The sequence below is a fragment of the Molossus molossus genome, unplaced genomic scaffold (genome assembly GCF_014108415.1).
Source record: "Molossus molossus isolate mMolMol1 unplaced genomic scaffold, mMolMol1.p scaffold_m16_p_12, whole genome shotgun sequence".
Classification (NCBI taxonomy): domain Eukaryota; kingdom Metazoa; phylum Chordata; class Mammalia; order Chiroptera; family Molossidae; genus Molossus; species Molossus molossus.
In genome coordinates, this window is record NW_023425347.1 from 39,965,432 (window position 1) to 39,990,800 (window position 25,369).

The 25,369-nt window shown below is 39.0% G+C and overlaps 1 protein-coding gene across 1 annotated transcript in view; it reads left to right on the top strand.

Moving 5' to 3' along the window:
* The first annotated feature begins 376 nt into the window (after positions 1–376).
* LOC118626734 (macrophage-capping protein-like) overlaps positions 377–25,369 on the top strand; it is a 77,307-nt gene continuing 52,314 nt past the window's right edge. The window contains exons 1-2 of the mRNA XM_036256778.1: positions 377–549; positions 10,558–10,660. Coding sequence (XP_036112671.1) covers positions 377–549; positions 10,558–10,660 — 276 coding nt within the window. The remainder of the gene's footprint in view (positions 550–10,557; positions 10,661–25,369) is intronic.

A 25,369-nucleotide genomic window follows, 5' to 3' on the forward strand; every position in this document is an offset into this window, starting at 1 on the left:
AAATGGAGAGAGTCAGTCGAAGATTTGTAAGCTGTGCATCACTCTTGTTTACGTCAACTTTACTCAAATCCATGTGGTGCTTTTAGTTTTGCAGGGAATGTGTTTTTACGCATGGAAAATGTGTAATTGCACCTCTCCTTCACTGCAGTGGGTCAATATTACACGTGCACGCACACACACAGATACCTGCGCAAGGTCCGCCCAGTCTTAGAAGATGTGAGAACAGAACATATAACAAAAAAGTAAAATCCCGAATGTAGCATTGGATTGGGTCAGGACTCAGGAATCCTGTTCACACAGGCGGAAGGCATCAGTCTCACCCACAGCCTGTCAAATATGGAGTCCAGCTGCAGAAGCTCGAAAGACTGTTGCAATCATGGTCATGATGTTCTACTGCTCACCAGGACTTCCTTCCACTGAGTCAAACATGTTATCTGACATCTCCATAGGCACGACCCTCTGTGACTCCAACCCCAGCCAAAACAACCAGCTGACAGCCACAGGAGGAATGCTTGGGCTACAGATAACAGAACACCCAACACCAGCACCGTAAGCAGCTAAGAATTGGTTTATGTGATCAGAAAGTTCCGAGAAAAGGCTGCCTTCAGAGAGGCTGCTGGAACTTTGCAGCCAGATCCTGCCCTCTCTGCTCCAGGCTTTCCCTGGAGGAAGCTGCCAGCGGCTGGCTGGATGCAGGCTTTCCTTTGCACACCCGGTAAGTCTGGGGTAGAGTTGGCAGCAGCGAGAGAGGCCATGGGAAGGGATTGATACTTTTAAAAATACTTCTGCTCAAAAGAGAAAAGAGAAATCGATACTAAGTGACAATATAGGACAAACATCAACTGCTGTTCCTGTCATTGGGCTTCCTCCTTCTCTTTGCCTTTTGAGCTTCATCCCCCTGCATACCACTGATGAAATGACCTTGCATTTATTTAGCCCAGCGATTTTCAACCAGTGTGCCATGGCACCCTGGTGTGCCACAAGAATTTTTAGAGCATGCGATACCTGACTATTTAATTAGGGGCACCGACCTCTTTTTTCTTAGATTGTCAGATTTAAAAAATGACAACAGCCAACATAACAATAGCTGCCTGATGAGAATGAAAATTATACTATTTTTTTGTCACCTCAACAAAAAAATATAATACATTTTATTGTTGTGCCACAGAGTTTTAATAATTAGTTACATAGTTTAGTAATAATGTGAGCCCTGAAATGAAATAGGCTGGACATCTCTGATTGAGCCGGTTCATCAGTCAGTCTGCAGCAGGTACTGAGCACCCACTCTGTGACTTGTGTTCTACATGAGGGCTACGATGATGCTTTCCTGCTCTTAAGGAACTCTGCAGTGGGAAGAAGAAGTATGAAGTGTAATGAAAATATGATGTCAGAGTTCTAATTATGAAGATATGTACAAAATACTGTGGCAAGATATTTATGCAAGAGGATGTCAAGAAAGATTTGCCCTGGCTGGTTTGGCTCAGTGGTTAGAACGTTGCAGGTTCTATTCCGGTCAAGGGCACATACCTTGGTTACAGTTCCATCCCTGGCCCTGGTTGGGTTTGTGCAGGAGGCAACCAATCAATGTGTCTCTCTCACATCAATGTTTCTCATTCTCTCTCTTCCTCCTTCCCTCTCTCCCACTCTATCTGAAAATCAATGGAAAAATGTCCTCGGGTGAGGATTAAGGAAAAAAAAGAAAAGAAAAATTTCACAGTGGCTAGATTTGGACCCTGAGCCAAGTAGGAGCTCTTGAAGCGGGGGACCAGTTATGGGCAGAAGAGACAGCCTATGTGCAGGAAGGAGCAAGAGGGGTAAAACCATCCCATGTTTTTGAGGAATAGTGAGTGTATGCAGTAACTGGAGGAGAGATGGTAAAATTTGAATTCAGAGAAATGGGCAGAAGCCTGCAATTTTCAGCCGTGCAGTCGATAGCCCACCCATGCTTGTCCGGGGCAGTAACAGGAAGCAGTTTGATGCTGATCCTGAATGGGGCCTGCATGATCTGGGTGGGTTCAATAGTCTTTGTCAAACGTCCACTATGTGCAAAGCACAGGACTGCTACAAATGCCGACCTTCTGACCTCAGCCGGAGCCTTTCCGCTGACTGAAACTACTCTGATTCCGCTCTTCAACCATATTTTCTCTCTCTTTCAGCTCCTGTTCACTTACTTGGCTGATTTTCTCTTAAGATGATCTTGCCTTTTGAAAATATTTTTTCTTTATTAATTTTAGAGAGGGCGAGAGAGAGAGAAATATCGATGAGTGACAACATGGATCGGTCGCCTCCTGCATGCCCCCCACTGGGGATCGGGCCCACAACCTGGGCTTGTGCCCTGACTGGGAATCGAACTGGTGACCTCCTGGTGCATGGTCGACGCTCAACCACTGAGCCACACTGGCTGGGCGATCTTGCCTTCTTGCCTTTTTAAATGACTGAATACAATATTCATGCCGCACATAAATTTTTTATTCATCTACTCTTAGTCTTCAAGATATGTCAACCTTTACATTCTTTTTCAAATCCTAACATCTAATTTCTGATGAAATTCTTCTCCTCCTGTTTCCCGGTTCCAGTCTGTCAAGCCCCCCACAGGAAACGCTTAGCACTTTCTGATGAAAGATGCTCAGCCAGCCATGCTCTGGTCATTGAATGTTAAATGTGCGCACGATTCTGCCGGAAGGAGCCCGATGTGGTGAGACCTTTCTGTCTTCTCTCGCCTCCCTGGTGCTTTGCTCTGTCATGTATTACTTTCTTCTCTTATTATCTCTCTCTCCACTGACTCCTGCCTATTGACATTCAACAATGCTCAGATAATCTATCCTCCCCAAACAAAGACATATTAAAAAGTATACATGGATTCTAGTCTGCCTTCAAAATCCTTCTTTGCGTGAGAGTGGTTTATTCATGCCCTTTTTGTATCTTAACTATCCACTCATTCCTTGTGCTGTTGAAATGAACTTTCTCTACAGGGCTCGCTGCATGGTTGCTGGGGCCTGGCACAGGAAGAATTTGTAAGGCCTTTTGTTCACAAAGCAGGAGAAAGATTTCTTCTTTTTTAATTGAAAGTACCCCTCGTAACCTGTCAGAGGTTTTTATTTGCCCTTTAATGCCACACTACCTCAGGCACAGAGATATTCATGGGAACACTGCAGACCTTCACAGGTGCTGAGGGCTCTACCCTGAAACTTAGTACACAGGGCATCGCCCAGTCTCAAACCTGCCTACTCATGTCTGCACCCAGGAAACCTCCGGGGTGGAAGACAGCGGGGACAACACTATATCCAGGCCACATCCCTGGCAAAGGTGTTATCGACTCTGTCCTGATGGTTGCAATAGCTTTTTACTCACCTCCCAGCACTGCCCCCCCCCCCCCCAGACTATGTCCAACACAATGATCAGAGCCATCTTTTCTGCATGAATCAGGCCGTGCCATTTGTCTTCACAGAAACCTCCAATGACTGACATCTCTCTCACTTGGAGCAAAACCCGAAATCCTTAGAAAGACCTCTGAAGGCCCTTGTGACGGGGCCCAAGCTGGCTCTCGGTACTCTCTCGTGTCCTACCCACCACACCGGCCTCTCAGCTGCTCCTCAACCATTCAAACATGCTCCTACTTCATGGGTTTTACACTCACTGTTTCTGCAAAAAAGAATTTTAATGTCTTGTACAAGATAAAAGCTGAAGGTTAAATCAACCAGCAGGCAAGGTCGGGTGTCACCAACAGAACGGGGAACCCAGGTCTCAGCGTGCCAGCCCGTCCTCCCCACACAGCCTCCTTCCCGCCTCTCCCAGGAGCCCTCCGTGCAGGGGTCAGTTAGGAACACCAACGGGCAGTGTCTCTTCCAATAATTTTAGCAAGTTGTTTTTGAGATTGCACATTGAATCATTTGGAGTCATATGCCCATCTCAGATTTTTAAAAAAATCTTTTACCCTGGCGGGTTTGGCTCGGCAGTTAGAACATCGGACCGCAGACTGAAGGGTCTTGGGTTTGATTTCCGGTCAAGGGCATGTACCTGGGTTGCAGGTTCATTCCCCAGACCCAGTCAGGGCTCATGTGGAAGACAACCAATTGATATCTCTCTCTCTCTCTCTCTCTCTCTCTCGCTATCTTTCTCCTTCCTTCCCTTCCTTCCACTTTATCTAAAAAAAAAAATCAGTGTAAAAATATCTTTGGGTGAGGATGAACAACAACAAAAAATAAAAACTAGTGACTAAAATATTTGGCACTTCAGTTGCCCCAGCCTGAGTTACGTGCTCATACCTGAAGCCTGTGAGAAAGGAAAAACCTTAAGTGGCCTGTGCTTCCTAAAAGGAAAAGATCTTATTTCTCAACATAAAATACATGTCAAATGTGGCTATTTAATGGACTATTCTGTTACCATTAAGATCAGTTTTTTTTTTAAAGAATATTATATTTAATGACATAAAAGGCTTATGATATAATGTTAAGTTTTAAAGTAGGATATTAAATGGATAAGAGCGAGTGAGAGAAAGAAAATGAAAATTCTGGAAGATGTGAGATATCAAGAGAATAATCCTTGAGTGGGGGAATAGTGCAAGGATTTAATTTTATTTCTCATTTCATTATGTTATTGATATTTTCTAGTGTGATAACATATTTTACAACAACACATATTCTCAGATAGTTCGCTAAATAGGTGAGGATCTGTATAAAATGCAGTAAGACAATTGTGAGTTTTTGTAGTCTTGACTCTCTGGATGCTAAACCTGGATTCACCGATAACTGTATGTGTAAATTTCTGCAACTCTCTTTACTTCTCACACCTCACTCTCTTTACCTGAAAGGCACCAATGGTAGTGCCTGCTTCATGGGGTTGTGACAAGGACTAATTGAAATTTATAAAGTGCACCATTTGGTCTCATAGTAAGAACTTAAAAACATGATCATCACTAAGGGTTGTACATGGATAGAGGCAGGCAAAAAAAGCAGAGAGGTGCTTCAACATTTTATAGAAGGTTATTCATTCTTACAGGGTGATCACTTCACACCTTTTTCTTATTTAATCTTTTTTTTTCCTATTTCAATTACAGTTGACATACAATATTATATTAGTTTCAGGTGTATTAGAACCGGTGGCTGTCTGAGGTTGATTGAGCCAGGGCAATAAGAAGCCCTGAGCCATGTGAGAAAAGAAAGTCCAAAAACCCAACCAACCAACAACAACAAAAAACATAGTGTAATTTTACTTTCCTGCCAAGCATTCATCTAGGGCCCTTGGTCAAATAGGAGGACTATCAGATGGCTATCATCCCCTCAGTCATAAGGGACTGAGAAAGTGATAATGTGGGTGATCACTTTCTCAGTCTGTCGCCCCAGGCACCCCAGGTAGCTCAGGGAACCCTTCGTTTTAGAAAGACTTCTTTTTTTAATTTGCTTTACAGTGAAATCCTTGTGGTCCTTGTGTAAACTGCCCCAACCATTAAATAGGTACCTATTTTTTTTTTTTTTAATGAAAATAATTTTTAACTTGTGCTTATCCAATGGGAAAACAAGCAAGAAAAATGTCACTGGCTGGTGCCTTTCAAAGAACTGGAGTCCTCGTGAACCAGGAGACGCGGCCCGCGATGACACAGCAGCATTAAATAAAAGATAAAATGGAAACAAGGCTCTTTGAATAACACTGCCTGAAAGCAATTTCCTTCTTGAACTGGGGCACTGCTGATCTGAAAGCCACAAATTTTAGAGAATCATGCAGGGCCCGAGACTTTGATTGTATAGTTAATAAAGGATAAAAAAAAATCTTCATCTCACACGGCTGATGACATGCAAAACAAATTCAAGATGTTCAGCGACAGACTTGCAAGAATTCCAAATAAAAAATGAAACAGAATCTAAGGCTGTTCTTTTAACTGTTCACAAACTTACACCTATAGAGTGGATTAAAAAAAAATTTTTTTTTATCACCACCGCATTGAGGGTTTGTGTCAGAAACATATTTGAGATATTAATTCTCAAGACGCCAGTGCCATCTTTAAGTTGCCGGAGATTTATTTAATAACAAAAGTTATATGCCTACGGACATTTTGTGTATCAAAAAAAGATACATGTTCCCCACCTTGGAGTGTGCTTTAGGAACAGTCCTCACGAGTCATTGCCGCTGTGAGAAGGAAGCCAGGATATTTAACTTTTCGTTCAAGCCATGCAGCTCAAAGCTCCCTGATAGCTCATGTTCTTTCCTGGAATCGTGAAGTTTGAACTTGAGAGAAAAATAAATATATTTTACATTTTAAAATACCGTCCTTCTGTTATAAGCACATTCTTCTGTCAATATTGATGATATTAAAAGGTTAGTGAAAAAAATATATGAGAAATGAGCCAGCCACTAAGTCTCCAAGCAGAACAAGGGCTGTCTGGCCAGATGATATAATTCCAAAAAGATAAAAGGGGTTAAGACTCCATTTAGTCAAGTACACCAACAGGATGCCGAAGTTCTGAAAATCAGGTTTGATGGATGTAAGCAAGAGAGGAACATACCATCATTTTTGAGAAATAAAAGAGGAAATATCAAAGATGGGGCACAGAGGTGACCAATGGGATGAATCTTGGCTTGGTAGCAAGATCTATGGCCCTTCTGGCTGACTGTGTCTGTAATTGCCGTAATCATTTTAGAAAGCGATCTTGCAAACATTCTCTTAATGTATGTATTTTTTGCTTCTTTTTGCTAAATTCTGGGAATATCCTTAGATGTGGTAAGGGTCACTAAACTTTCTCATTTCTATTTAATGAAACTCTTTTTTTATGCTAAGTTCCTATCAATGTGAATATTATTTCATGCTTTCGGCAATCACAGAGTGTTTATATTCTGCTTATTACATCTTCTTAATGAAGAGAACGTTGCTACAGACTTGACCTCTTTTTCCCCCTAGATTATTTTCAACTAGAGTAGGCCAGTTGAATTTGTATCTGTTTCTCCTCTGTGCTTGAGCAAATCAGTCATGGGGGCAGGGGTTGAGTACCGGGAAGGGGAGAGTAGAAGCCTGTGCCATAAAAAATGGTAGATGAGTTTAAAAGTGGCGTCCCTCACAACCCTTTTAATCTTGTCAAATTATTGGTTTTTGTTGTTTTTTTCTTCCTTAGGAATTATTTATGAGTAGAAATGGAGATTTTATTCTACAACATAATCATTTCGTTTGGGGACAAGAGTGCAAGGTTCTTGCTCTTTGGGTAATAATTTTCTTTGACTGATATCATCACCTGATCCGCTCTCCAGAAGTAAATATAGAAATCTAAAATGTTTGCTACATTTTCCTTGTGAGGAGAAATACAGAGGAAGTTTTCCCACCTGGTGTGAATTAATGATTGCCATGGGAAAGTTTGATTGCTGATATATTTAATTTTGTTATAAAATTACTTAAAATTGATCGAAATATTGCCCCCGGTACACAACTGGTGGATAGATAGATAGATAGATAGATAGATAGATAGATATAGATGATAGATAGATTCTATTTTATATATATCTAAAATTAAATCAATCTTTCTATTTAAAAATTCTTTTGTAGTGTTTCAAAATCTCATAAATGATTTATTTTGTATGACAGGTGACAAAGAGTTTTAGAATCTTTTGAATTTGTATCTAATTTATAAGTATGAGAGAATTTTCTTTTGTAATTAAAAGAGTGACTCAATATGAAAGGTCTCATGGGGGACTGTTTAACAGAGTGGCATGCACCAGTTACCAATCCCAGGGAAGGGCTCTGAGCACATCTGCCCACCACATCTTAGTATTGCATCGCCGAGAAGAACACAACTCAGTCAAGCACTGGATGAGACAACATTTTACTCACAGGGTGAAGAAACAGAGCAAGATCAGCTTTAATAGTGGGCATTGGTCCCCCATGACCAGCAGGTCTCTCTTAACAGCTCATGTGGTGCAACTTGTCCACATGCACACTTTTTGAGCCACAGTGGAATGACCCCGTCTCTTTTGTGTGGAAGACAGCCACAGCAGTGGGATGGCCAGGTGTCACAGGATGTACATGCTTAAGCAGAATTAAAGGGCACACACTGAGCATGAATTAGGGAAGGATATTCTCAAACAAGGTAATAAACCTGGAAGAGAATATGTGGGCTCTTTTTCTCTAGTTAAGGAAGTGTTCCAGGTTCAAAGTTTCCAATCAAATTCAAGATGTTGGTCAAAAAAAGCAATCTACAGGAAACTGTAGGTAGACTGGGGACTACCAATGGGGACTGCAAAAGAGGAACTAGTATTTCATTAGCAGAGATTAGAATTTAGGAGGACACTTAATCCTGTTTTTTGGGCTATATAGATGGGATTTATTATCAAGAAAACATACCAAAAGCTGAATAACCATGAAATTAGGGCATTTAAGACCTGAGTAAACCCAGACATAAAGTTGATCATGTTTAGTCAGTGATTTCGAGTCTCTTAAGTAATTCATTCTTTGAGCTATGATTCATTCTAGAGTTTGAGATAAAGAAATGTAGACAACATGATTAAAGGCAAGGAGGAATAAACTAGCACATCAAAATTGCAAGGAAAACCAATATGTGTTTTGTCAATTATTTTGAAAACTACCATGCTTACCAAATCTTATTTGACTTAGTTGAGTTATAGAGAGAGACCCCATTTAAATAAATAAGTAAATAAAATTCTGGGAGCTCGACAGTTACTGAGTTTGAAAAAAGAAGAGATTAAAGTTAGGAATTCTCCCATAGCATACTTGATCTTATATGATCTAGCCTTGATTTAGAGAGAGAGTCATCCATTACCTAACTTATTAATGGAGCAATTCTACAAGCAAATGATGCCTTCATTTGGAATTCAAATCAGCAGGATTCTCTTTTGTCTCTGAAGCTGGAGCCAAAGTCCCAACTAAGATTGTACCATATGTCACGGGTTGGGTTCTCTGGAAAGGATAACAAGATGGACTCTGAGGTAAATTGGCACCTATAGAAGGGAGAGGAAGGGAAGGCAGCAGCATCTGGCTGAAGAAGTAGTTGAGTTGTGATCCTGGCCTGATGACAACCTCTACCAATAACCAACCTCCTGGAGAAACTTTGGAGCCAAAACCACCTGTTAATGTTGCTCTGCTTTGGATGGGTTGAAAAGACCTGGCATTTATATGAATCCTTCACGCATCATTTGATGTGGGCTACTCCCAGAAGGGCATGACCTTAGGCAAAGAAGTTCTCTGCTGCTGAAGCCATCCCTGAAGGTCCTGCCAACTGAAGTCTGCCTGCCAACAGCAACCTTGGCAGCTGGGACAGCAAGTCCTCCCTGAAAAGAGTCATGAACAAGTACTGCCCTGAAGGAGGGTCTGGAGAGGGCATCACCAAGGCCGCCACAACTTCCCTTTCTGTCATAAGAATGCTGCCTTGGGTAGGAAAAGGTGTAAATAAGGGTGGATCTCTGGTTATATATAAGAATTTATTAAGTAAAATGTATTATCATTTCCATGGAAAACTTTGCTTTACTGTTAATTTCTGCACACATTTTCTTTATAAAAGAAGGTTTTCCAGGCATTTTTCTCCAACTAGTAGTAGCAAGTTGCCTTGCTCATACAATATATCCATTCATGGTTATTGACTTGTTTTTTCAAATCTAGGAGTTGTCCATTGGAAAAACTTCTGATCAAGAGAGATTCAGGGCGGCAGTGTAGTATACTTCAGGGTTCAAAATCCACTTATGGTTTGAACAGTTTTAAGGAAAGCAATCTCAGACCCAGAATCTAAGATGAAAATGTCTCTAATGTTCTGTAATTATAACCTATTTGGTGTAAGTTATACCCCTAAAATACCATTCATTTTTTTTTAATTTAATGAAATATTATGTGTTTTTTTTTTTCTTTATTTACCTTGATGCAATGCTTTAAAACAAGACCAGCGCTGGCTTGACAATATTTCCCAAGTAAAACACCATCAAGTACAAATATTACGAAGGATCTCTGAGTCTCCTTTACTGAGCATTCTTGTGCTCATGTGGTCATTGCAGCTGAGGATCCCAGTTGGAGAACAGCTCAGCAGAAACAGCCTTTGAAAGAACAACTGCTATTTTCCTTATCAGTGGCACCAAAATTTGTCTACATGTAGACAAGCAAGTAAAGGGTATGTCTTTAAAGCCCCCTTTCCCTACCACCACTGTGTTCCTTCCCATGGTTCTGCACCGTAGGTGACTCTATGCTGCCTAATCCTAGGATCAACATCTGGGAGAACAGACCAGGTTGATCTCTTCCAGGACAACCCACTTTTCTTTATTAATTCCTTATTTAGCTGAACTATAAATATTATTAAACATTTGCTTATGAACTGCCAGAACACCATGCTGTTCAACAGATGAGACTGGTGTGTTTTAATTTTACGCACTCAGAATGTGCTTAGTTTAGCTCCCTCTCTGCACTCCACATTTTCCTACATTCCAGTTATTTGGAAAGATTTCTTTTTTTTCCTTACAATCCAAGGCACAGATTTTCTTAATTTTTTTCTGTTGGTGGGGGGTTGGTTTGGGGGCCTGTGTGAGGACAGGAGGATTATGGGGGTGGAATGGGTTATGACACATTTTCATTTGCAGCTGCTACGACTCCATTGCCTTAATCCAGCCCAGATCTCAGCAGAAACCTAACACCATTCCGGTGACCCTGGAATTGCACCAGCGCCTCAAATCACCAAATAAGGTAAGTCATTTGTTATCTGAGCCATAAATATTTACATCCACTGGTGACAAATGTATAAAGAGTGTGGAGTGACTGTGTAATTTCAGCTGCTCTCCTCTAGCCTGTCAATAGTTTCTCTTATCTCTTGAAAGCCCTAATGACTGAAGTGTGCTAGTTGAATAAGAACGTGCTTCTCCAGCTTGTTACCCTCTTGTAATTGTTCACGATGACCACATTCGTCACCTAGGAAGTTTTTGTTTTACTTTTCAATTTAGTGCCTGTTGCAGAAAATTGTTCAGACTGGCAAACATTTAGCACTCTCTGGTCTCCCTCATTATTTCATGGGCTCCGTCCCCATTGTTACCACAAACCCATGAGAGCTTTACCATTTTTTTATTCTTTAATTTACTGACATATGAATCCTGTTTCATTTTTTTATCAAGAGCTGTAGCTGAAAGAAACATGGAAAAATTTTAAAATCATGCTATTGGTCTTTCATCTACTAAGCCATCATGGAGAACTTGTATTTTTCTACTATCACTAGTTAAAAAATTCCAAAGGTCAGAAAGAGAAATCAAAGTATATGTAATGAATTTGAAAGATGAGAGCTAACAATATTAAAAATGTGGATAATTCAACTTTAAAAGACCTGAATATTTTGTGAAAATGATGTGGTGGCTGGTCCTAATTGCACATACACCTTCCTCAGAGGCATAACCTTTCAGAAAATGGCTACAGATTTTCCTAAAACATTGCAGTGGCCTGATGGCTAAAATTCGATGGTTAATTGACACTTAGATAGATCAGCCTCTATAGGCTTTTTCCTGGAGGAAGAATTTGAATTTAGCAAGAACTTTAATAGATCCTCAGAAGCAACTGAGTTGATAACTTGCAGAAATGTGAATCATACCTTAAAAGAAGACTCAACTCACATATCCAGCTATGTTTCCTAATACTCCAGGCTAAATTAAGTGGCTAAGCTCTTCTTGTCCCCATACCACGCCATGTATATTCCTGTTGCAGTATCGCACTGGAATCTGAGCTACTTGAATACAGAGATCTGCTGATTCACTTGAAGGTCTCTAAAATTCAGCACAATGCAGTATCACCTTGGAATTTGGGCATAAAAATATTAATTGAATAAATAGATGAGAAAGAAAGGTGAGAAAGACAAAATGGAATGGATCTTAAGAGAAGGGGTGTTGCATGTTTTTAAATATTCGTTAGAATAGGCAGGTGTCAGAAACAGCTCTTTTTTTTTGTTCATCCTCACCTAAGGATATTTTTTCCATTGATTTTTAGAGAGAGTGAAAGGGAGGGAGGGAGGGAGGGAGGGAGAGAGAGAGAGAGAGAGTAATATCAATTGGTTGCCTCCCACATGTGCCTCAATGGGGTTGGGTATTGAACCTACAACCCGGGTAGTTGCCCTTGACCAGAAATCAAACCTGAGACCCTTCAGTCTGTAGGCTGATGCTCTAACCACTGAGTAATATCAGCTAGGGCAGGAATTTGGTTTTTTGTTCTCATCGTGTGTGTGTGTGTGTGTGTGTGTGTGTGTGTGTGTGTGTTACATAATAGTGACTCATAAAGATAACACTGATTTTTATGAGACAGTGACTTGTAGAAGATTAAGCTAGGGTGAACTATAGAGATTGATTTGACTTAGAGAGATATATTTGTAGCCTTAAAAAAAGTCAGTTGCAATCTAGTTACCTGAATTAACAGCCATGTACACAAGGTAATTTTCAGTAACACATTGTTTGCTATCTAGGTGCAGGGGCATAATTTGCCTCTGGTATGCAACTACCTGTTCACCTGCTGCTCTGCCTTCTCCCTTCTAAATATTCAGTGCCCTCCCAATATTTCCTAGCTGTACAAAGTTCTTCCCTTCCCATCAGGGCTTTACATCCTTCATGCTCTCTTCCTCCCTACCCAGCAAAACCCCCATTTCCTGAATTACTTCTTTTCAGCTTGATAGTCATGTGATTATTAAAATAATTGTCACTATGACATAGATTCGATCTCCTCAGGATATTTGTTTTTAAAAAGAGGAGTCTGCTCTTCCAAATTAATTTCTAATTGTGCAAATATTTATATGGAAAAAGAGGGAGATATTTTCATTTGAGGCCTTTTGGTGGTTCTTTTTTTTTTTTTTTTTTTTTTTTTATCCTCACCCGAGGATATTTTTCCATTTTTTGTACAGATAGAGTGGGAGGGAGAGAGAGGAAGGGAGAGAGAGAGAGAAACATCGACGTGAAGGGACACATCGAGTGGCTGCCACCCGCACAACCCAACCAGGGCCGGGGACAAACTGCAACCGAAGTACGTGCCCTTAGCGGGAACCGAACCCGGGTCTCTCCGGACCGCAGGCCGACGCTCTAACCGCTGAGCCAAACTGGCCAGGGCTGGTGGTTCTTATATACTCATCCTCTCCTGGCTGTGTGCCCACTCTCACATTTAGTCCAGAACCTCATCAAATATACAAACCATCATTGTTCAATTTCATATAGTCATGTTCTGCATTGCCCTATGCTCTTGAGCAAGTGTCTTAACACCCCAAAATTCCCAGTGAAAGAAGAATTAGAGCTCAACAAATGCAACAATGCTAAAAAGAGTCATCATTCAAAATAGGAGTCGCAGAGGATGTGTGTTCAGTGTTGGGTGATGCTCCTTAGAGGCAGTCTACCTGTGATCGGACACAGGGGCTCCGGCACTCGCTTAACCTCTCCCCTGCCCTCCCCTGTCTGTAAGGGAATACGTGCAGTGCCGATGGGAACCTCGGAAGTGATGTACGTGAAAGTGCTGAGTAAAACAAGCATCTCACAGACAGTCAACATTGTCATGATCACACAATAGAAAGTTTAAGTAAGATTCTCACAGTCTAATCACTACTCTCGAGCCACCGTCTTCTCCTTTGCAGAATGAATGACCTGAAACGGAAGCGTGATGCCTATTTCATCATTTTAATGTGGTTTTATCCTTAAAATATAATTCAGTGTTGAGATTTAAAAATGAAGAAGCCAATAATTTTTTAAAAAACCCTTATTCTCTTAGATTTCTTTTTAAGTTTGGTGATAAATAGTGTCGGGTAGGATGTGTAGTGTGAAGGGAGTTATAATAAATTATTTGGAAGACAGAACTCATGAGTAATAATTACAAACCCTCAAAACCAGTTTTAATGATAGTTTTTCAACAACAGATTTTGAAAATGTCACTGAAACTCACTGAGCCTTGGTCTTCTTATTGTTTAAAAGGAGATAATTCAACCATTTATTCAAGAAATACCATTAAGCACATTCTTGTGTTTGGCATCAGTGATGCAAATATAAACTGAATGCTGTCCTTGCTCTGAGGGTTCACCTGCCCTGTCTGTCTCCTAAGAATTCTGTAAGGATAACTTAGATGGATAAGAATGTGACTTGGCAACTGTAAAACTGTCTATAAATAGGTAAAATTAAGTCTTCATCATGTAGAGGAATACTGTCAAGGCTGGTAAACAATGTTTAATTTTTAGTGAACATGTAACCAGAGGCATAGGTTTGTTGTGTTTTTTTTTTTTTTTTCCTTTGTTTTTTTTTCCATCACCATTTATCTCCCCTGTACCCTCAGAGGTACATGTTTTTAAGTATCTTAATGGGGTCTGTAAAAGTTCTGTCTTAGTTTTTAAACCAACAAAAAGACTTAAATGCAGAAAGAAAAAAAAAAACAAGGACCGTATAAACACCAAACTTTTTCTTCCTTTTCCTTTCTATGATCTTATAAAAGGCAATGTCAGTAATAATAGCTGGAGTATATATTTGAATACTATTTTATTTATTTTATTTGAATGTGTTCTAAACAGAGTCATTTTACTTGAGTAGTCACCTGCAATGAAATAAATCCAATTTTAGTTCACTTCTCTGAAAATTCTACGTCCTCCACTGGGTGTGCACGATAAAAAAATCCCTCTTTCTAAAACTTGCTGCAATTGATGATTCATTAGTAAACTAGGTTATAATTTATGATAATATATCTTTAGAGCCTCAAATTTAAAATCAAAGGTTTGTAAGTGAAGATTAAAGCTCGGAGGGCAGGGAAGTGAGTAGGACATGGTTCAGCGCCTTTCAGTCTGAGTCATATGTTTATTGGTGAAATCAGGTTCTGTGTGGGATTGGTTGGCACGGATCACATGCAGCCCCATTTGGAAGGAAGTTGATTTTTTTTTTGCAGCTAATGTTCTTACTTTCACTACTGCCTTTGAAAGTCTCCAGCAGTTCCAGTTACATGTGTGCATGGAATGTTTCTACTTTGAGTTGATTCATTATATTGTCTCATGCTTATTTTAAACAAGAGTTTTACCTGCTCTTGTACAATGGAAATGTGTTCTGTGTGATTTGAGAGAGAGAGAGAGAGAGAGAGAGAGAGAGAACTGGGGATCAGAGTGTCATGAAGAAAACATATTGCAGATCCTGAAACACCTAATCAGGTTGCAGCTAGAAGGGTTCTCAAAATATTAGTGACACAGAAATGTCTTTGGGAATATCTTTATTTTATACACACACACACACACACACACACACACACACACACAATTTTTTTTCTGAAGTGCTTCATTATTCATATATTATGAACTGTTCATAGGACTTGGCTTGGATCCTCTCCTTCAGGTACTTTGGTCTCCAGTGACCTGTTAAAATGGTCTTAGCACATTCACAAGGCTTTTCATTGCAGTCCAGCCTGTTTGTAAAAACGATCCATCAATATCATGTTCAGATGACAATCTATGTATAACCTGACTTTGCTTAACCAGCTTGTCTAATGCTGAGAGCATAGAATTCTGTCCAGGAATGACATCTTGAATAAGTTTGGGTTGGGGCATATTGCATTCTTCTTCAAGACTTTTTTTTTTTCTTCTGTTCAGACGTTTCCTTGCTTTTACAAGGCTATAAAAATAGGAACACATTTTTCTTTCCTTTGAAATGACATTGGCCCCAGTTTTGCTCTTCTCTGGGGTGCAAGTTAATTAAATCTGCATGCAAAGAAGGAAATGTTTACAAAGCCATGATTTTGATGTCACATGCTGTATTCAACCCCAATATCTATGACAGCCCATCCAACCTCTGCTTGTTGACATCTGCTGAATTATCTGGGCTGACATTTATGGGGGCGATCGTTTATAGAACTTTATGGTTGTCTTCCAAAATAATATGAAAAGAAGTTTTCCAAAAGGTAGTTTTACTATTGTTAGCCATATTCTGACTGATTTCTGTACTTGCTGGAGAGGACATGACTAATTAGATTGAATTAAAAATAGCCCAGAAAGTTGTCAAGGACAGACATACATTACACGCACTAGTTCTGGTCCAGATGCGGGAGAGACAGCATGCTTTTCTCCCTTTGGTAGTTCTTGGTTAAGCTTTGAGTTGGTTTCGTGTATTTTTGAAGCATTTTAATGTTTCCCAAAAAAGCCCCGAGTTTTTATTCTTTTTAATATTAATACTCCATTAGTAATCATTTCCTCTCTCAGGGTGGGCTGGCTGACACGCAGCAGGTTCCTCTTCCCTAGATGTGATGCTGTTGAAAGGGATCTCATCACTTCCTTTCTGCCTTTAGCAGTCTTCACTGCAAGCCCCAAGCCAGCTTATGTTCCTAACAGCAAAAATACAGGCAGATCCAAAAAAGTATGAGTTCATATGCTGAGGAATCAAGAGGAGGAGGAAACGCAAGAATATAAAATACGGTTTGCCATACACCTTTGTAATCCACCATAACCCCAAACTCTTATTTTATTATTTATGTATTTATTTATCTAATCCTCACCTGAGAACATACTGAGAGAGAGAGAGATAGAAGGAGAGGGAGAGAGAGAGACACACATTGATGTGAAAGAGAAACATGGATTGGTTGCCTTCTGTAGGCTCCCCAACTGGGGATCAAACCCGCAACCAAGGTATGTGCCCTGACCAGGAATCTAACCAGCAACATTTCAGTGCCTGAGATGATGCTCAGCTGGGCTCAGCCACTTATTTTTGACAGGAGAAGGCTGAAAATAGCTTACTTGTCATACTTAGGAAGAAGTCATGCCACACTTAGATCTTTTCTTTGTGGAATGCTTAAGAGGGCATGACTCACTATAATTACATTAACTTGCATTGCATACATTTAGAATGCTCTCTTATTGTTAATCTCAATAACACCGTGAAGAATATACTATCATTATCTTAATTCTATAATTATTGAAATTGAGACTTGAAGAAATTAATTTTATTCTCTAAGAGAGCTAAAACATGGAAGAAAGAAGACTCTAGTTCAGTTATGTCAGCCTCCAAGGGCCCATGGTCTTAAATGCTTTATTTCTTGCATTCTCAGAGTCACAAAGTAGGAAAAAAAAACTACCTATTTTAATAGCATCATTTTTATAAATGATAAAAATAAGATACTATGAGGTAATGCTAGTTCCTTCTTACTCACTGACAGAACCAGAACTCCAATGTATGTCTCCAGATTCTCAATCCAAATTCTGAACAATGAGCCCTCAATTGCTAACAGTAGATTCTTGAAGAATGAATCCTGTTTAACTGCACTATCCAGATTAAGTTTAGGTTTTACATCTGTTTATCATTTTATACCCAACAACCAACAGGCATTCATCATTCCCTACATATTAAGATACAAAATTCTGAAATTTGAAACTAAAAATTATGGTCTCGCTTCACCTGGAAGCTGGTGTCCTAAGGCATCTACACACAAACACTCCTCTCCAGTCATATTGCTTAACTCTAATCTTTCTGAATACTCTATGGGCATTTTTTCATTGTATTATTTATCCTGTTTGGAAAGTTCTACCACTTCTTTTTCTAAATCTCATGAGTCGTTCTTTTAAAATATGTTTTTATTGATTTCAGAAAGGAAGGAAGAGGGAGAGAGAAAGATGTATGGACTACCTCCTGCACGCCCCCTGCTGGGGATCAAGCCCCCAACCCAGGCATGTGCCCTGACTGGGAATCAAACCAGCCACCTCCTGGTGCATGGGGCAATGCTCAAACAACTGGGCCACACCGGCCAGGCTTATGAGGAATTATTTTCATTATGTTCGGAAAGAGGAAACTGAGGTTCCCAAAGGTTAAGATATTTCATTTATTTACATTGTCATTCCCTTAGTAGTGGTTCTCAACCTTCCTAATGCTGAGACACTTTAACACAGTTCCTCATGTCGTTTGTGGGCGGATCTGCATGTGGGCGGACTCTCCTGGAGACAGAAGAGCAGTGTTTCGGTTTCTAAGACCATCAGAAACATGTGTTTTCTGAAGGCCTTAGGCAACCCCTGTGAAAGGGTCGTTTGACCCCAAAAGGGGTCGCGACCCACAGGTTGAGAACCACTGCCTTAAGGGAAGGCAGCTTGGTGCTGTAGTAAGATCAAGGGTTTGGGCATGACAGACCTAACATTCAGCCTCCATTCTGAAAAACAGTAGTGATACAAAGCTCGTTAATTTCTTCTACCTTTGTAACCACAGTTTTCTCATTTGAAAAAATGGGGTTATAATACCTTAGTCATTGAATTGGAAGGTTTGAAAGTGACAATGTTAGAAAATCACCCAATATGTAGTAGGCTCTCAAAAACGTGGTTTCCTTCTCTTCTATATTCTCCACCCATGCCCAAGCAATGATTGTTGTCAGTCACAGGATTTTTGACTCAAAGATTTGTTAAGATGGAGAGTAGCCTGAGTAAACAATTTTTTGCTCAACACTTAACAATGCTGCATATCCAGTTGGGATATGGATTCAAAATGAAATGAAGCAGCTTAGCAGAAAGATGGCCTCTATACACAGGTGCGCCCAGGCTTATTAAGGAAGCAGGCGCACTAAACCAGTCCCCTATTTCTTCACAAAGGGATATGCATCTGGAATGTAGGATGGTCAGAAAAGAAGGAGGAGAACTATAAGGGAGCTACCTGATGAAATAATAAATCTTTATTTGACTTATGACCATATGAATCTGGCTTGTGTTATTGGGCTTCAGGTACCCAATTTTTTTTTTTTTTTTTATCCTCACCCGAGGACATTTTTGCATTTTTTTGTTCAGACAGAGAGGGAGGGAGAGGAAGAGAGAGAGAGAGAAACATCGATGTGGAGGGACACATCGAGTGGTTGCCACCCGCACGACCAACCAGGGCCAGGGACAAACTGCAACCGAGGTACGTGCCCTTAGCGGGAACCGAACCCGGGTCTCTCTGTACCGCAGGCCGACGCTCTAACCACTGAGCAAAACCGGCCAGGGCTACCCAATTTTTTTTAAAGTTTCATCTACACACCATTTCATGCTATGATAATAGAAATTGGACTTGAATTATATAAAAAATATATACAACTTTAAGTTTTAAAAACCATATAACATAAAAATTCAGTGGATAGTATTTGACAGAAAGACAGGAGGAAAGCTATCTAAATTATTAAGCATTGAACTCGCATATTTTAAAGCTTGAACTTCCATATTTTAAAGCATTGAACTCCCAGGTTGCCTTACACTTGTCTCTCAAGCAACAATAATAATGGCAATGAACTCTTATGGCCTTATTACAGTGAGTACCTTTACCTCTTCCATAGAAGAAACTGAAATTGAAGAGGTGAACTGTGTTTCACGATCTCAGTGGATGTACTAAATTGTGTCAAACACTAGAAAACATGTTTTCTTTCTTTTCTGAATCAAGGAATTGTTCTGGTTATATGATAATAATATTTTTATCTCTAACCTTTGCTCCCCAGACTTGATAACCACTGAAAAAATTACAAAGTTATAACTGATGTGTATGTGTGTTTTTTTTTCTGCCTAAGTGAAATAAATTTAAATTTCTACTTAAAATCCTTATAGAGATCTTGTTAAGTAAATTGTGTATGTGTAGAATACAAAATAATATTAAAAATAATTTTTTAAAGAATTATTTTACTAGTAAGTTATAGAAATTGCTGGGTTGCTAAACTGTATTTAGGAATTTGTTAATTTGTTGTTGTTTTTAAATGAAATTAAGTAGAAAATTATCTCTGACTTAGCCCCACATTGGTCAAGTCATCAACTACATAGTTTCTCCAAGACCACTTTTTCATTTTTTTGCAACTTTATGGTCTATGTTGAGCTTCAAAGGTGACTGAAAATTGTGTGAAGTAAAAGCTAAATTCTTAAATAGAGGATGGCTTGTGCATCCACTAAAATGGGCCAGGTTTTGCTGTGTAACAAACAGCTCCGAAAGCTTCGTGTTCTGACACATGACTCAGGTGACATGAACAAACCAGGTCAGCAGGAGGGGTCTGCTCATCAAATCAATGCCAGGGGCCTCAGCTCACAGATGCTCCAGTTCAACATGCAGTGCCACAGTCATTGTGGTAGATGAAAGAGAATGGCACACTGCGCATTGGCTCATGAAGCTTCCGCCTGGGAAAGACATACTTCACCTCTGCTCATACTTCAGTGGCCAAAGCAAGTCCATGGTCATGCCTAATTACAAGGAGGGTACATAAGTGTAATTCTACTTTTGTCAGAAAGAATATGTATGGATCATAAATAGTTCTAATGCCTGCCAAAGCAGGTGTTCTAAACTTCACTTGACTAATGGTTTGGTGTGATTTTCCTTAGAGTCCCTCTAACAAGGAGAGGCCAACACACCTACTTCAGAAGAGGGTACACTCTTGTTTTTGTTTTTGTTTTTTGCCAGTTTGTAAATGGTTGGCCTTCAAGTTGTAGAAAGATACCAGTTTATTTTGCCATGCCTATAATGTGATTTTTTTCACCACTTTGACCAAGACCACTATCATTGAAAACAATTAAACTTTAAGTAGTAAGAGAGAAATGTGAAGTCAAATTTTTCAAAAGATTCTTGGGTAAATGTCAGTCAGTTAGGCCTCACATGTTCCCCTTTATCCCATTCACTACACTTCATTTTGACTGACTTGTAAGAAATAGGATAAGCATGAAATCTAGGGTTGTTTCCATATTTGAGGACTGCTATTTAACTATCTTTTTGGCATACACTCTCTTCTCTCTCATTGAAAAGATGAAAGGTACAATCCAGTAATAATTACTTGAGCGTTGTAATAGGAAGCCACTAGAATAAGTCTGTAAATTCAAATGTAGCAAATAATTGTTTTGAGTATAAACAAAAAATAACCTAATGGTGAAACAGAAAATTTGACTGCAAGATACGATTTAATGTAGATTAAAGTATAATAACACACACAGATAGAGGTAATTGACCACAAATAAAAATGATTTGAGGGCATAATTATACCTAAAAAAAATCAGTATAAAAGTTAGCATTTAAGATTTGTAACTTTATACACATTTTACTTAATTTGTTATTCTTTTTTAAAAAGGGAATACTTGTAACATAATTTCAGGAAAATTGTGCTTAGTTTTGTTTAGATTTCATATATTAGATTACATTGTCTTCTGGTTCCAAGGTACCCTCATGTCAGACACAGAAAATAAGGACTTTTAATCACTAAATATGAACGTTGGAGGTAATGAAGTGAGAGTTAATGACAAAAGAGCCAACATCCCTGTGAGAAGTTTCTATTTCTCTTGTTCCCAACATAATAATATTGAATGTCATGTAATAGTTTTGCCCTTACTCTCTACCACATGTGATTATGTGACAATGACGTATTCCTATGTCTGAGGTAGCTGACCCGTTTTTGGAAGAAATCCAAGATAGCTTTGTGATATTCTAATTTTTTTTGTACAGCTTTTAGCAAAGCAATAAAACATTGATATTAATATGGTATTTGGCCCAGAAGGACTTGGAACACTCCAATGCTCTTAAAGTCGTCATCTTTATACCACAAAGGGAAATGCATTCACCAAAGGGAAACACATACAGCAAAGACAATGCTTGAGAATACAATTACTTCAAGACTATGACCTCAAATTTCAATATAGAATTCCTATGAACTAGACACCTGTATGCGTAGACATGTTTTTCCCACATAAGAATCATTCTAGAACAGGATCCAAAGTAGGCTCAGCTATTAGCTCTTCTCTTTTCATCACTAAAACTACACACTAAAAATACATGGGTGTAAAATTAAAGTTGGGCATCTCTGACTCGAGTAGGCCTTTGAAAGTGGTGGGGAATTGAGAGGTCAGAAGGAGCAGTCTTAGGGATTGTTTCATTTCACTGTTCTGACATCCCAAGAGAAGAAATCTACTATAATATATGTTTATTGTGTATCTGGTCAACCTTCAGGATGGAGTAGGATTAAACAGTTGTGAGGGTGGTATAGGTGAATTGAGGATATAGAATTAATATGCCTTGTTGTTCTGCATTTCTTACAATAATTACACAATAAACTCGTATTTATTTATAGGAGCTTAGAAAAAAATGATTATAAATTCAAGTATATGACCAACAGTGCCTTTCACATTGTACACACTTAAAAACTTGACCTAGATTTATTAAAATTAAAAGATAATATTTAAAAATAGCTTGTTTGTAACTCTGAGTTTCTAGTCTCAAGAGTATACCAAATATTTGCAGAAATTAACCACTGCACTCTTTCTCTGCTGATTGCCACCACGAGTTTTTTTTTAATTATTGCCTAAAGCCATATGTATTGAGTTTGCAAGGCAATACCCTTTGAAACAGTTTGTCTAAGATGCTTGCCACAGTCTTAATTTGAGTATATTAAACAGACTTCTACTTTTTCTTCCCAATATCTACATTTATTGATCTCAGTGGAGTTACTTTTTGATAAATCCAGTACCTGAGGTATGTTTCAGGACTAAAGTGGTATAGTAGAAATACTTAAGAGTGGTCAGATATCCAAATCACATCTAAGAAGACCTATTACAGAGGACCTTGGCAAGCTTACTATAATTACCAATTATTAGAAGTATTTATGTATAAGAACCTGGAATTAATTCTTTAAATATACAGTATTTCCAAGGCTCAAAACTGCCCTGCTAAGTACATAAACGTATCAATATTTTAGAGTGAGGATCTTGAAGCTGGATAGCTGATTAATTTGATGACTCATACTGAGATATAGCACTGAGATTAAAATCCAAGCTCATTTGAATCCAAACCAGCAAGGTTATATAAAAATGTCAAGCCCCTCTTTCTTATCTATAAACTGAGGATAACTATATGTATTCACATCCATATCATGATGATTAGGTTAAATGCTATATCTGAACAAGCTTGATGGCTACAATCGTCAAGAGGGACCTGTAGTTGGACTGCCAGCCAACCCCACTCACCAGCTGGTTACCTGGGGCAAATTATAGCTTCACTTTCTCCAATTTTCTCATCTGTAAAATGGGCATAATAACAGTACTTTTTCATAAGATTTCATGAGAACAGTTGAGATGACATATGTCAACTGCCTATAATAAACCCAGAACATAGGAGCTTAATTAAATGTTTGTTAATGAGTATTTTTAAATTAAAGTGCCAGCTATCACTCGATGCCATAATATCAAGCATAACCAGTAAAGGATGAGAATAAACTTGCTTACGATTCCACAGATTTCAAAGTTTTATTAAGAAGTTTGGACGTCACCCCTTCCTCCTTTTATTTTATTTCTTCATTTTGGTTTGAGATGAGAGGACTGATTTTTATCTGCAGGCGATTTCCAAAACATGCTAGCCTTCTTGATGTACTTTCTCATACAGCAATCAGTGTATCAATGGATCGCTTGCTGAGGAGTATAGCAACAATGTCCTGAGAGACAGTACAAACGCTCAGTGCTCACAGGAGATCTCATTTTGTCATGCTCTTTAAAGATAATCTCTGTGCTTAATTTCTTGCTGCCATCCGTTCTATCAGTTCAAGTGGAAGTGACACTCATGCCCAAAATGCTTTAAATCCTGGCATTTTTTTTATTTTAATTTCAAAAAACTGATACATGTTTGATAAAATTTATGCCATAGCTTTACTCATCTGAGCCAGCTGGTCCAACTTGAGGTTTTTGTGAAGACTTTAAAATACTAGGCTTAATAAATTCTTTCACTCATTTTTTTTTTTATTATTTCCTTGAATTGCACTTGGAAGCACCTGCTGATGAGCCACTTCACCGAGAAAGTGAAGGTAAAGTTATTAAAGTATCCTCAATGTCTTGAAGGAAGTATTTTATTTAGAGAAATAAAAAAAAAATGAATTTCTTATAATTTTACTCATTGAATATTGTACTCCCTTGAACCCTACTCACACAATACTACTGTAGGTAAAAGAACCTCAGTATTTGGGAGGATTTTATGTCTTATTTTTGTTTATTTTCAGAAATGCGAATAGCCCACATTTAAACATAAATTTAAGGGTTCTGAGAATATGTACTTAAAATAAAATTTAACATATAGTGTGTAGCATATCTTTAGTCTTTGTCATGTTTAGACATGAGAGTATCATATGCACATTTTCAATTTTCAAAAAATTAGAACAGAGGAAAATTTAAGCTCTAGGCTTTACATAGTACAGTCCCTAATGATTCAAAGGGCATTTAAAGACTGAAATGCCATGTGGTCAATATTATGAACCTAATTTATCTCTGTAATACTTCCCTACTGCAGATTTTCAGAGGTGCAGAATGAATAGCACACTCCAGTTAGTCAACTCCAATTCCTCCCAGTTAGCTTCCTGACTGGCTGGCTGGTAACCCCGAGGATTCCCAGTTCAACTTAAATAATTGCAGCTGGTCCTTATGTTTGGAGGGACTATCTGAGGGCACTGAGTCCAATCTCTCACATTTGTCTACATCACCAGCCAGTTGGCATGTATCCACCCTGCAGAATGATGGAGTGATGGCAAAAATAAGGCAGGTGGGAAAGATGACAGGAGTTTTGTGAGGGAAGTGTAGGAACTGGGGCAACTCTAATGGTTTCCAATACTCATTAAGGTTATGGAGTCTGGTGGTTAAATTACATCCAAGCCATCTGACAGGGGTATGGCAGAGCCTGCGGTCAGCCACATGGAAGGTGCTTGTAGCAGCTTGGGAAGGTCTCATCAGGGCCTTCTTGTGAGTTAATCGTCGGAGGTGATTCTGAAAGACAAAAATCCTTATTGCTCTCTCCTTCATAACTGCTGGAGTCTGAGTTGTTCTCTCCACAGGTGCCAGGTTGCTTTCCCTCTTCCAGCCCCAAGTTGATATGTTTTATTCCAGCAGTTACAACTTTATCTTTCTTGCCATTGTCTTCTATGTTCACCCAATTCTTTTCTCCAGAAGGGTAAAGTGAAAGCAGGACAGGACATTTTTATAAAACTGACCAAGATACATTACGTTTCCCACTTTTGGTATGTGTGAACTGCTGCAGGGGGACTTGGAGAGAAATATCATCAACAATATACTCATTATCCTTATGATGCAGAATCACATCAGTTTAACAAGAGAATCTTGTTAGCTGCACCAAAATTAAGTTTGATCACCTAGGGCCTCTTTTGGCCAGGATGCCATTATGAGACTGTAACCAATAGGTTTGTGTAACTTTGCCATCAGAGGAAAGGAAGAAGAATCTTGCCTGGGAATGGTGCAGGTAAAATACTGAATTTTCAAAATAGGTCTATGTAGCCCCTACACTTTCCTCCTGGTCATTACTCAGGGAGTGTTCTAGGGAACTAATCCCTTTCTGAGAACAAGCCACATTAGTGATGAACTATCTTCCTAAGGAAGAGGTGAAGAAAGTAGACTCAGAAATATTTCTAAATTAATTTTAGAAGAGGACCTTTTAGTGTTCAAACTTATCAGATACCTGTGGATGATACAGA